The 14,003-nt window shown below is 44.9% G+C and overlaps 1 protein-coding gene and 1 pseudogene across 1 annotated transcript in view; one reads left to right on the top strand and one right to left on the bottom strand.

The window, feature by feature from the left end:
- LOC101642212 overlaps positions 1 to 155 on the bottom strand; it is a 1,852-nt pseudogene extending 1,697 nt beyond the window's left edge.
- A 7,117-nt stretch (positions 156 to 7,272) lies between these two features.
- The window catches only part of LOC101641900 (serotransferrin), a 29,416-nt gene continuing 22,685 nt past the window's right edge, over positions 7,273 to 14,003 (top strand). The window contains exons 1-2 of the mRNA XM_045297816.1: positions 7,273 to 7,380; positions 7,699 to 7,844. Of these exons, the coding sequence (XP_045153751.1) occupies positions 7,338 to 7,380; positions 7,699 to 7,844 (189 nt within the window). The 5' untranslated portion in view covers positions 7,273 to 7,337. The remainder of the gene's footprint in view (positions 7,381 to 7,698; positions 7,845 to 14,003) is intronic.

Raw genomic sequence — 14,003 nt, 5'->3', positions numbered from 1 at the left:
GAGAAAATGTTTTGAGAATGATGTACAAATGCGCTTTACACAATTGATGTGTGTATGGATTGCAATAACAGTTGTATGAGCCCCTAATAAAATGTTTAAATATATCTATATCTATATATACCGGCCTCGAGAAAACGGCTGGGGTATTCCTTCATTATCGATTACCTGGAAGATCTTGTGTGGGACTGGTGCTATTTCTTCTCAAATATTTGGTGAAAGTCGCGGTAAAGTTTTCTGAGGCCTCATGCATTTCCTTGGGAGGACAATGGGACCCTTGAGAAGATTGCATTACTGTGAATTCCTGAGGGATGGAATAGACAGGCCGTGGGGGTGTCCTGGGTATCATGTGGCATTTCAAATGGCCTGGCAAGTTCCATAAAAGGACCCTGCCCTTGGCTCCCACCTATCTGGCCATATTCCCCCTCAGCCAGCAGGCCTTCAGGTATCTGGCTTTCGGCACTTCAGCTCTGAGGCTGTCTGCTTGCCTCCTCCTGCGGACCCAGATCCGAGTTCAGCGAAGAAGGCTCTGGTGTGAGCCAAAGGGCACTGTGTGGGAGGAGGGGAGCGGAGACCCAGAAGGGGCTGCTTCAAGCAGACAGATGCTCTTTGTTTGCTCTGCTTCTTTGTAAATTGGACATTTGGAAATAACAAATATTGGTCCAGAGGGCCACTGCCTTCTTGCCTATCCCTTCTGGTCAGGTTCACCAGCCCCTCTGCACGTACACACGATTGCAGCTCTTTTTACAGGCGATTAGCCCTGTGGCTGAAATTTAAGTTTAATTCTGTGTATGATGGACAATTCGGGCCATGACTGGTTAATCTTCAAGTAGCAGTACTCTTAACTTCTCTCTCTCTTCCTTTCCGCTTCTCCATTTCTGAATAAATAAAGAGAAGATCATTATCGATGGGGCAGCTGGGATCTAGCGAAGGCTGGAAGCCAAGCGATGTGTGTTCAGATCCCAGAGCTGGGCGAGTGAGGACCAGTCGGTTTACTGTAGTGTCCACCTCTGATAAACAGGGGCACTGACCCATCTTAGCCTAGGACCCCTGGTGGCACAATGGGGATGACATGTTCCTGGTCAAGGTTTTCAGAGTTTGGGGAACAAAACAAACTCTGAAGAGGAAAGAAGTCCGGGCTGGGTAGGATGAGGTTTCCCAACAGCATTGCTGTCGGACAGCCTTGCTATGTGAAGAGTGAGCAGGTGCCTTGCTGAGATGGAAAACCATTTCTCAGCACACGCTTCCTCGCCCTTTTCTCGGCAATGTAGTTTTTAACTTTTTACAACTTCTTCATAATAAGCCCCCTTAACGATCCTATGTCCTTTAAGAAAATCTACCAAGTTTACCCCCTTACAACCCAAAAAACTGTTGCCATTGCCTTCTGAGCTGACCCATCTGTCTTGAGCTTAACGGGCCCAGCAGATCCTCTCAATCACCACGGTGCTGACTGGGATGTTTTTGAAGGCAAAGTGACGAGACTAAGACAAGTGTGTTACTGAGAGAACTGTCTGCAGCCGTTCTCTGACCACAGAGATGCGTCATTTGGAGGCCTTTTTGTGTGGAGTAACAGGTCCCTGTTTGCACGGGGGCCCTGGGAGCAGGGCTGCTTTGACTTACCCTGTATCTTGGAGTCAGAGAGTGAGCTGAGGGCAGGGCATGTGGTATGCTGGCCGGGAGAGAGTGCAGCCCGGCCAGAGGTGGCTCCTCACTGCTGAGGGGATCAGAGGAGCTGTGGACCTGCCCCTGGAGAAGCTGTTTCAGGAAAGGTTCCTTATGGGAAGTTAGGGGGAGTCACAGAGACAGAACCATCGTCCATCTGCCTATTGAATTCCCTCCACTGAGCTTCCGGTGTTTGTGGCATTAGCTCAACTTTTGGTAACTCTCCACCCACATCCAGGCCAAGGTGGAAGGCGCCCTGAGGAGCTAGTAGAAGGCACTGGCTAAGCATCACCTGAAGCATGCTGCCCTGAATCCCCTGGCTCCATCTTTATGCCAACATCAAGATTCCATCTCCCCGCAGCTTGACAGCAGAGATGTGCTCTTTCTGCCACCATGCTGGGTGCCTGCTGCCTCCCCACCACCCAACCGTTTCATTGGCATATAATTTACATACAATTCAATAGTTCAATCATATCAAGATGAATTGTACAGTCATTACCACATCCATTTTAGACCATGACCCCATGGTTAAAACCCCTTTAAAATGAGTTGTGCAATCACAATCAGTCCTAGTGGTCTGTAACCCTTCAGTAGTTACTCCTGAAATTCCCTTTCCCTCCTTATCACCCACCCCCTGCTCCTAAACCCCCTGTAGACCCTTGTATCACTTATTATCACTGTGCATCCATTCCTCCTGTGCTTCACAAACTGAGAAACCCAACAGAAACAATAAAAATACAAAATAGAATTAAGGTGGTAAGGGTAAAAATAATAATATAAAGATAGAAATGCAAAAAATGAGCAAGAAAGAAAAGATCCTCATCAGTTCCAGGGAAGGAATTTTTGTCATGGAACAAGTAAGAGATACTTGCACCCAGAACAAATTCAGGTCGGATCTATAGGGAGGTCAATTGGCCAAATATGGAGTTTGCTCCAGCATAATCAAGATTACAATGGTCTGTGCTTGGTAGTAAGGCTGTTCAAGACCCTTGCCTGTGGCTAGAGGAGACTTGCCAGCAGCTTAGTCTGTAACTAGATCCTCTGCAGATGAATTTTGGGCTCCTATCGTCCTCCATAATCTTCTACAAATTGGGTGTTCATAATTTTTGCTCTGATACTGTTCCCTTCCCCATATTCGAAATTTGTAAGGATCATTTCTGGGTCACACAACGGGTGTGCTTCTTCCCTGTGGACTTAGTTGACTCCTTGCTGAGATGGCTGCTTGTTTGATTACAAGCCTGTAAGATCCCCCCCGACACTATTCTGATTGATAGCCAGACACCATCTACTTTCTTTACCACACTTTCCCGCAGCACCCTTATTTTGAGTGATCCTTTCATGAAGGTGAGTATCGAGTAGGGCCATGTTATCAGAACTACCTGTTCTTGAATTGGGGTAGGGTTAAGTAGGAGCCCAGACTCCATCTGTTTGTCCATGTCAGTTAGCATGTCTCAGGTTTAGTCTGGTGGTTGTAATATGAAAATCAAAGCCCTATAAGACCAACTGCACCAATAGCAGCTATAAGCCAGCCCATACTGGGTTTCTTGTGATTGAAGCAAAAGGAACCCATGGGGGCAGCAGGCAGGAAGATGCGGGTGTGCTGACCCCTATGTCACTGGACAGGCAGGTGTGGTTCTTAAGGCCCCACTGTAAACAGAGAGTCCTGCCCAAGCAGTGGTCTCTAAAGAAGGGTCTGTGTTATTCTTTTGTACAGGAGGCCGTCTCTTGGGGTGCTGCAAGAGATTAACAAATGAACATTTACCAATATTTCATATGTGGATTGGCACTGTCTCCCCTACCCCCAGTTTGTGGGTCAGACGAGAGGTTTTGGGGGTCTCCTATGGAGAGATTGGGGATGGAGGCAGGGTGCAGAGCATCATTGAGGCACCAATCCTTGTCCTTTACTGGAGGGTGTGTGCCCAGTTAAGTGGATATGCAGATCATAAAGCAAAACATGGTTTTAACTTAATATCCTTTATAACATGCAGATACATCCTAAAAAGGTCCCTTCAAAGAAACTAGAATTAGAGAATCATTTTGATAGCACAGCCACAAGTGACCAAAAATAAAATGCCAGAAATCATACTTTTCTTCGGCCTGTGGTCAGCTCAAATATGAGGATGACCATCTAGGCAAATTGGATGAAAAGTACATTTTCAAAAGCCCTAGAAGAGCCCTGGTGGCATAATGAGCTACGAATTAGGCTGCTAACTGCAAGGTCAATAGTTCAAAACCACCAGCTGTTCCTCAGAGGAAAGATGAGGCTTTCTGCTCCTGTAAAGAGTTACAGGTTCAGAAACCCCCAGAGTCTACTTTACCTTGTCTTCCCTAGAGGGTCGCTATGAGTGGGAATCCTCTCAAGGGCAGAGAGTTTGCTTGTTTGTTTGTTTATTTGAAATATGGGTCCACATCTATCACTACGCTCCTTGTGTTTTCATTAGTGTATATTTTTTCCTCGAGGTATTAATTCATGGCCAATCAGACGTAATAAGCAAAGCACATTTAAATATCAACATAGGGAAGAACGTGCTTAGTATTTCTCAAGTTGAACTCATTGAAGAAACAAAACAAACTTAAGCGTTGGGTCAAACGAGTGAAAGATTTTATGGGAGAAATACTTAGCAAAGGAGAAGGCATCCAAAAAAATGATGGAAAGAGTACACAGACTCATTGCACCAAAAAGAATGGGTGGGTGCTGACCCATTTCCAGAGGGAGCACACAATCAAGAATGGATGGTGCTGAAGGAAGAAGGCTGAGCCGTACTGGAGGCACTGGTGAAAACAAGGCTGCACAAAGTGACCGCATACCAATGGAAATGTTAAACAAACAAGTAAACAAACAAAAAATTGATGCAGTCCTGGAAGTACTCACTAGTCTATGCCAAGAAGCTTGGAAGATAGCTACCTGGTCAATTAACTGGAAGAGACCTATAGGTGTGCATATTCCAACAAAAATAACCCAACAGAATGTGGAAATTGTCAAACATCACATGCAAGTAAAAATTGTGCTGAGGAACATACAGAGCCAGCTGCAGCAGTGCATTGCCAGAGAGCTGCCAGAAAGTGAAGCTGGACTCAGAGGCAGACATGGAAGTAGGGATGCTAATGCTGACATTCGATTAATCTTGGATGAGAACAGAGGATACCAGAACGATATTTCCTTGTGTTTTATCAACTGTGCAGATTCAACTGTGTGAATTATAACAATTATGACATTTGAAGAATGGGAATTCCAGAACACGTCATTGTACTCATGTGGAACCTGTACGTAGACCACGAGGTATCATTCAGAGAGAATAAGGGGATTCTGAAGGGTTTAAAATGAGAAAAGGTGTGTGCCATGCCTGTCTCCTTTCCCCATACTTATTCCGTCTGCAAGCACAGCGAGTTGAGGAGCTGGACTTTCTTAAGAACTCAGTGTCAGGACTGCCCCACAACTCAGTGTTGTAAAAACCCTGCCAGGTGCAGGTGACTCAACCTTGCTTGCTGAAAGCAAAAAGGGCTTTAAGCACTTGGTGATGAAGAGAAAAGGCTACAGCTTTCAATATGGATTATACTTCAATCTACAGAAAACCCAAATCCTTACAACTAGACCAATCAACATCACGGTAAATGTGGAAATGTGGAAGTCGGCCAGGATTTCATTTTATTTGGATCCCCAATCAACACTCACGGGAGCAGCAAATGACGCGTTGCACTGGACAAACTTGCCACACAAAACCAAAACAATTCACTGCCATCAGGTTGACGCTAACGCACGGTAAACCTTTCGACAGAGTAGAACTGCCCCCGTGGGTTTCCAAGGCTGGAAATCTCAATGGGCGCAGAGTCTCGTCTTCTCCCACGAAGTAGCTTAGCTGGTGGGTCTGAACTGCTGACTGGACAGTAAGTGACCTCCCAGTTGACCCACTTTGCCACCACATAAGACATCGTTAGCATATTAAAGAGCAGAGCTGTACCCTGGAGGACTGCACGGTGCCTGACTTACACCATGACATTTTCAATCATGCAAGCTGAACAACAAAGCAAGCAGCCTGGAGAAGAACTGATGCATTTGGATTTGGAGGTGGCGAAGAATATTGATGTTTTCAGGCCTTCCAGAGGAATTAATGACAAACAAACAGTCCATCCTAGAGAAAGTGTAACCAGAATTCTCCCTAGAAGTGAGGCCCGTGAGACTTTGTCCACGCACTTTACATGTATGTTATCCTGAGAGACCAATACCTAGAGAATCATAACAGTATGCTTGGTAAAGTTGAAAAAACCCCAAAAAACAAAACGAACCTCTTCCCATGGAGTGTATTCCGACTCCTAGCCGTCTATGGGACACCGTGGAAGTGCACCTCAGGCCTTCTGGAAGTCTGTGAAAAGGTAGGGGAGGGAAAGCCTCATCCTTCTCCCTCCGAGTGGAAGTGAGGTCAAAATGGCGTTCGTGAAGTTAGCAACCCAGATTTGGAACGCACTGCAGCGCCAGGTCTCCTCGGCACAGCAGAGTCAGTGCAAAAGACCCCCTTCAACCAGATGGCTCGAGACAGTGGGTGCAAAGCTGGCAACGACGGTGAGGACGGTGCAGGACAGGGCAGTGTGATAGGTAAGGTGGCTCTGAGTTGCAACCCACGTGATGAGACCTAACTAAAAAATATCTTTAGCTCATTTTCCCACTAATTTCTATCTCTTGCGCATGATTGAAATGCACATAATATATCCGTAAACAACAAAACAAAACAAAACATAGACAGGAGTCACAAGCTCGGTATTTTTACCAACAGGGACATGCCATCAAACCTGTTTGGGAAACCAGTTGGCCAGCGGGGAGACCTGCAAGTCCAGGGCTTGAGAACAGGCCAAATCCTCCACCGGGCTGTTCTTTGTGCTCAGACCCTGTTTTGAATCTCCCAGTGTCTTGGCCAGATTCACCAGCCGGCAGTGAGCGGCTTGTGGGGAGAACTCTCTCTTCTGGGCCCCTGGCCTAGCAAAGGGTTTGGCCCAGAGCTGTGGACCAGGAAGGTTTCCAGGCCAACGGGGTTAGGGGAAAGGAAGCAGCTCTTCCTAGGGTGGGCCCATTGAGAGTGGGGGTACAGGATTTCAGGGGCACGAGGAGCAGTGAAAGGAGTTCATTCCTTGAGCCTAATCTTGTTCTTCCACATAATGCCCCCAGGAAGGTCTTTGCCTGTCATTCTCGGGTCCTCGTCCGCCCTGGGGTCGCGGGCAATTAATGCTCCTGGCTGGGTTTCAGCTTTGTGGATTGAGACAAGGCCGGGCAAGGGGAGCCCTCCAGCGAGGGCACGCGGACTTCAGGGACACAGGAGCCCCTGCCGCCCAGCGGGCTTCATCCGAATTCCTGGCACAGCGGGTTTGAATTGAGTTGAATAGATTTCCCTTGTAGTCAGCATTTTTTGGATAAATCCACCACCACCACCACCCCCCCGCGGCGCGTGGAGAGGGTGGGGTGGGTGGGGGTGCTGTCCCAGGGCTCAGGAAATGGGCTGGTCAGCAGGGGTGAAGAAGGAAGAGGGAGGGGGAGAGGGGCGATTGGGTAACCGGGCTGCACAAACACGGCGAGGTCAAAGATTGTGCTCAACCCACCCCGGGGGCGGAATATAAAGGGGCGCGGGCGCCCGAGAGAGGCAGCACAGAAGCTGGGCCCCTCTGTGCTCGCCGCGCCGCAGACCGGGAAGATGAAGTTCACCGTCAGCGCCCTGCTGGCCTGCGGAGTCCTGGGTAAGGGCAGTCGGGGTCCGTTGCTCCTCGGGAGCCCGCGGGGCGCCGGGTGTGGCGGCAGCAAACCAGCTGGGAACCTTGGTGCAAGCCGCCATCTCTCTGACCCCCGTTCCTGCCCTGCTGGTTTACCTGCGTTGTGGCCAGGCCTCGGAATGCACGGCGGTGGGACCTGTGCCCTCTGCAGGGTGTGTGGCACCAGACGCCTGGGATGGGAGCCCTGGGAGCACCCTCAGGAAGGTGGGAGTGGGGTAGGAGCGGGGGCTGTTTCCCATCTGGACAGGGAGCGGGTCCCTTACACCTCTGGCCTCTCTCCGCTAGGGCTCTGTCTGGCTACCTCTGACCAACTTGTGAAATGGTGCACCACGTCAAAACCGGAGATGGACAAATGCACTGATATGAAAGGGGTCCTTCCGGTCACTTGTGTGAGGACCACCTCCTACTACGAGTGCATCCATGCCGTGTCGGTGAGTAACTGCTGCCTAGAGATGGGGGCAAGGAAGCCTGTGGTTCTGCGAATAAAGTCACTTCAAAAATGGCCATAGGAGGGGGCGTGATGGAGTTTCACAGCCGATGCCAACACAGGCTGAAAGGTGACTAGAACCGTGGTTCTCAACCTTCCTATTGGGCAACCCTTTAACACAGTTCCTCAAGTTGTGGTGCCCCCCCCATCAGAAAATTATTTTTGTTGCTACTTCATAACTGTCATTTTGATACTGTTATGAATCGGGCGACCCCTGTGAAAGGGTCATTTGACCCCCAATGGGGTCGCGGCCCACAAATTGAGAACTGCTGGTGTAGAAGCAGTCTGAGCTCCAAAGTGGGGGGGCCAAGAAGATCTGCTTTCAAAATCACCATAGAGAATACGACCCAAGTCTCTAGGTGTTGGCCAATTCCTTGAATTTTTAGGTTTATCAAAATACAGTTCACCCATCCAACATATGTAAACACGTGTTAAACTGTGCTAGGCCATGGGTCTGTGGCAGTCAATTGAAACTTGCATGGTCCTTCGTCTCAAAATGCTTACAGGCTAGTCAAGAAAGCAGAAACATGCACACGAGTAAATATCTGGTTTTAAATCGTATGCTGCAATGAAGGGAAAGAGCAGGGTGCTGACAGAGACCCAGAGAGGAAACGGGTTTGCCTGGATGGCCAGGGGTAGGCTCTCAGAGATGGCAGCATTTATGTTGACAGTCAAGGGATTGGTTGGGCCCTGCAAAGAGCTACAGTGACTGATGCCATTGGCAAGGGGTCAAAGGCCAGGGAGAACCAAGTTTGTTTATGGAGCTAGCGCTAAGGGGAAGGCAGAGTTATGGGAGGAAAGTGAGGCGGAGGGTACTGGCAGGAGGGATCCAGTGGGTTTGGCCAACACAGTCAGATGGAACCTGCTTTGGTCTACAGAATCAATGGTTTGGTCTACAGAACTGGGTAGGGGTGCTATGTGCGTGTTTTAAATAGACACCATTGCCTTTAATAATAGTAAAAAAAAGAAAAAAACCCAACTTCCATCAAGTTGATTCAGACTCATAACACATTTTCAACTTTGGCCCATGCATACCATTTCTTCATTTTCAATTTATGTTAATAAAACTTAATATTAACTGAACCTACCACCTGCTCTCAAAACTTAATCATTGTCAATGATCATAGCTTGCCTCCAGAGCTATTGTGTGGCAGCATAGGCTTCTATGTGGATGGCACTCCTTGGGTAGTGTAACCTCCATTGGTCCTACTTACCTACGTGTTCACCCACCCAGAGGAACCAACATCCTGAAATTCTCGGACATTTTTATTTTAGTTGTAAAACATGTACTTGTATACCACACGGAACCCAACTCCATGCTGTTGAGTTGATAGCACCTCTATAGGATGGAATAGAATTGCCCTTAGGGTTTCTGAGCCTGGAAGTTTGATGGTGAGCCCTGGTGACGCAGTGGGCTATGCTTTGAGCTGCTACTCAAAAGCTGGTATTGACCCACCAGCTGTCCCTCGGGAGAGAGATGAGACCATTGGCTCTGTAAAGGCTCGCAGCCTTGGGAACCATAGGGGACAATTCTACTTCGTCCTGTAGGATCACTGCGAGTTGGATTCAACAGTAACAAGCTTGATTTTTGAAAACTTTATGGAAGTTGACTTTCTCCGAAGAGGGACTGATGGGTGGGCTATGCAGACCTTTCAGTTAGCAAGGGAGCCCTTAGCCCCTGTGCCGTCTGGGCTGCAAGTCATGTATGCCTAAAATGTATTGGTTTATGCTTATCTCTGTGTGGCCTTTTTTCATGCACAACACTAAACATTTCATACATAGCTACTCTGTATTGCATCTCACAGTTCCAGCCTCCCCAATCCCAAGGCTTCCTGATCTGTTGCTGGGCCCTTAAGTTGGTGACCACTCATGCGACGTTCTTTCTTCTGGGTTTAGTTATGTTTACCTAAGAGATCATGCTTGCTTTTAATCTTCTTACTTACTAGTGGTTGATATCCCACTTTGGATCTCTTGCTCCCGATCGGGACCCGATATTTTCGGCCTTGTCTACTTAACTTCCTCAGGACCCAGGACATCCTTGCCCAAGCTGTGTGCCTTGGTCAAGAGAACCTAGTCCCCTGACCACTTTCCCTGGCCTCATTGTTATTGGCAAAGATCTTCTCTATCGAATTTTATTTTGTAGTTTGTGTGTTTATGTTCTATAAAGAGAGTCTTTGAAAATTTCTCCTATTGTTTTGTGAGACCAAAGAGAGTATATGTACTTTCCAGGGTTAATTGTTATAGAACAGAAAGGTTCTTTGTATTCCTAGTTGTTTATGATAGTAGAAATAGATGTATCTGTCATCTAAAATATTCTGTGTTATATCATATTACAATACATTTTGAAGTGTATATACAAGAAAATGTGGCTCTCTTTAAGAATTCAGGTTAAAAAAAAAAGAATTTCTCAGTTTAATGGGAAGGCTGCTGTATTTCAAGTGATTCATTGGCTTACAGGTGAATGTCTACAAGTGAAAAGTCAAAATAGTACAACCAGCAAGTAAGTCTAATGACAAATACACCCAGATGGTCGGAATTCACATCCCAGAGGAACCCAAGCTTTCCAAGTGTCATATAAATCAGAGAAACATTGACATACTTTTTTAATGTAATTGCTTTTTAAATAAGTCAAGAAAAATACGCATTTATATTCTTTTATAATTATCCTTGACTGTGCTCTTTTACTATATTCTTAGTTCCTTATTTGCTTCCTTATTACTTTTTTACTGCAACTTGAGGGACGACTTGCAGATCACTTTCTTGGCCCACTTAACAATTCATACAGATTTTATTTCGTGCTGTTAGCTACAATCCCCTCAATAGCAGCATTCTCCCACTCCCTCCTTGGTTTCCCGTACCAGGTTGTCATTCTTTCCTGACACCTTCTCAACTGTGCACATTGGGTCCAGGCTGGCCCTTTGCTCTTGTGTGATCGGTTGTTCTGATAAGTCTGTTCTTCATGGGCATTGCTGGTCTCTCTATAACACTTCTAGTGTTGGGTTGAAGGGTGACTTCCAGGATGAGGCTCATAAGGATTTGTTCTTAGTGTTTTCCACACACCACAGGGTCCTACTCCATACAAATGGAATTGGAATCTTGGATGGGCATGGAGGTGACCTGGAAGTCTATACTTTTAATGAGTTGCACAGATTTAGATTGGTCTGATTTAGTAAATAAAAACACAGGAAATGCAGTTGAATTTGAATTTCAGATGAAGAGAAGAATATTTTTAGTATTTGTTTCATACAATAGTTGAGATGTTCACCGTTTATCTATTTTAGCTAGCAACCCTACCTAGGCGAGTCAGTGCCCATTGAAGACATATGGGTCACTAAACCAGCTACCAAGAAGTCCTTTTCCTGTGGCCCTACTCATTACTTGCTCTCATGAAGAGAGCACTGCAGATATGGGTGCCATTGCAAAGTGTGATTAAGAAGCTATTTGGTGCCCAACTATCAGAAAAAATAATATCTAGGGTCTTGAAGGCATGTCTTAAAACAGGCAGCCATCTAAATGAGACATCAAATAAATTCACAAGGAAGAAGCATACCAGCCTGTGTGATTCAAGGGTCGTAAATAATAAAATCCAAGGCCAGAGGAGGGGATGGTATTAGAGCTTAAATTCCAAGCACCCAGTTTGCAGAAGGTTATAGACGAAAGTAAAAGCCCAAAATCTGTTTGCAGGGTCCCCACATGGATTAGGCCTCTGCTGAATTCCTTCTGACCAGGGGTGTGCGTAGCCTAACTATCAGACAGAGTATGTTGCAAAGTAGATTAATGCAGATGTAGTTAAGTTAAAATTTAACACCTTATCATTTATTTTCCCTTTTAACCCACTTTAAATTTATTTTCATTTTGAATATTTCTGCTTTCCTTTCCATTAAGTTAAAATAATGTTTTTGGCACTTCATCAGCATATTGTACAATTCAATAGTTCAACCATATCAGGAAGAGTAGTAGAATCTTTACCACAACCAATTTTAGAACAGTTTCTTTTTCCCCATACTCATTGTTATTTATGTAATTTTTTTTCCCAGTTTGGCAAAAATATACACAACAAAACATTCACCAATTCAACAACTTCTACATGTATGACTCAGTGCCATTGATGATACTCTTTGTGTTGTACAACCATTACTGTCATCCCCTCCAAGCTGTTCCACCACCTCTAGTACATGAACTCAGTGTCTCCCAAGCAAAATCCATTGAGTTTTCCTGTGCTTTGTTTTGTTATCATTGTTGGTGTTTTTGTTTGTTCTTTGATATGTTTTTCTGTATATGAACTCCAGGTAAATCTATAGATACAGTAATGGGATTAATAGTTTCTTACATTTATGTATGGCAGGGGAGATTGGGAAAAATGAGGAGCTAATAGTGAATACAAGAAAGAAGAAACTGTTCTGAAATTGATCATGGTGCTGATTGAACACCTCTTTTTAATATGATTAACCCATTGAGTTGTATAAAAGAAGTCTATCTCTATTGCGAGAGCTACTTGACTACACCAGTATTTTCAGACGCCTACTAGTCCGTCTTGAGAGCCTTAATCCTAACTTCCCATTCTCATGGTTGACTCATTGTCCAAAAATGGCTGCCGTGGATCTAAACATCATCTCTATGTGCCAGGAAAAAATTTCAATTACAAAATTTAATTTAAAATTGAAATAAAAACAATAGTTTGTATCATACATTAAAATAAATTCCAGGCAGAATCAATAGTTAGACATAAAACACCATGATGAATGCAATGGGTTACCGGCTACAAGGAGGACTGAAGACAGCAACTGTGAAGCATTGGGATCAATAGGTTATCACAAAGGAATAATTTGGGAAGAAATTTTTAAACATTTAAAGATAAGATAAACAGAAACCAGGCCAAAATCTATTTACATAAATTATGAGAAAATATTAATATCTATGCTCTTTAAAGAAATAATTCAACTTAATAGGAAAATAAAAATAGCATGAGCATTTCATATAAAAACATAATAACTAAGAAATGCCCTCCTGCATTAGTAGTTGTAATTGAATTGAAAGTGCTTTAACATTTAAAGTTTTTAAAATAAAATAAGTTAAGCCCCAAATTCAACCTCATTAGATAATTATGCTAGCTTTTGCATACCTGGTACTGAAGTTACCTAAACTTTTCATAAAGCTTCGTTTATTTTACCTCATATCTCAATTTCCATTTCTACAAATGTTAGCGTTATCTTGAGTTGTTGTTACGTGGTTTTCATGGCATAGTGATTGTGCTGTGGGCTGGAATCTGAAAAGTCAGCAGTTCGACACCAGCAGTTCAGCAGGAGACAAATGGGGCTTTCTACTCCTGTAAGAAGTTATAATCTCGGAAACTCACAGGACAGTTCTACCCTGTCTCATAAGGTTGCCGGAAGTCAGAATGAACTTGAAGGTAGTGAGAGTGAGACACATCACTAAATGCCAATAGTCTTCATGTCAGACCACACTTAATAATACAAATAAAGCAAATTTATGATGGTGAAGGAAGCAATAAAGACTGTTAAGATGTATCCATTGGCTCTATTTTTCCACTCCCAGGATGCAATCTCAAGAGAACAGCTTATCAGAAGGAAATATAAAACCAGGGATAGTCATTGGTTTGATCGTGTGACAGTCCATTCTGACCTATTGTGACTCTATAGGACGGAGTAAAACTGTCCCACAAGTAGATCACCAGGCTTGTCTCCTGTGGAGCTTCGGGTGGACTTGAACCACTGACCTTTTGTTTAGCAGTCATCATTGTGCCACCAGAGCCCCTTAAATATGTTTATTAGAGCGATGCAAATTGTAGCAAAGACGATTAGAATCAACCACGATTGTTGAAATTTTCTGGGCATAGATATGCATGTTTATCCATAATTTGATAGATCCAGATATCCATAAAACAATGACGATTATAGCGCTATTGAAAATACTGACCAAACACCAAAGGCAGGGAGAAAAATCATATCCTCGTCAATGAGGGTGGCGCGTGATGGAGACCCAATGCCCATCTGTAGACAACTGGACATACCTTGCAGAGGGGTAGTGGGGAGATGAGTCACTTAGGGTTCAGTAGAACAACAATGAAACCCACAACCTTCCT

This window comes from Echinops telfairi, unplaced genomic scaffold (genome assembly GCF_000313985.2).
Source record: "Echinops telfairi isolate 266 unplaced genomic scaffold, ASM31398v2 ScPeMD7_7422;HRSCAF=8460, whole genome shotgun sequence".
NCBI lineage: Eukaryota > Metazoa > Chordata > Mammalia > Afrosoricida > Tenrecidae > Echinops > Echinops telfairi.
Note: the sequence above shows the minus strand (reverse complement) of the source record. Positions and strands in the feature narration are given on the sequence as shown.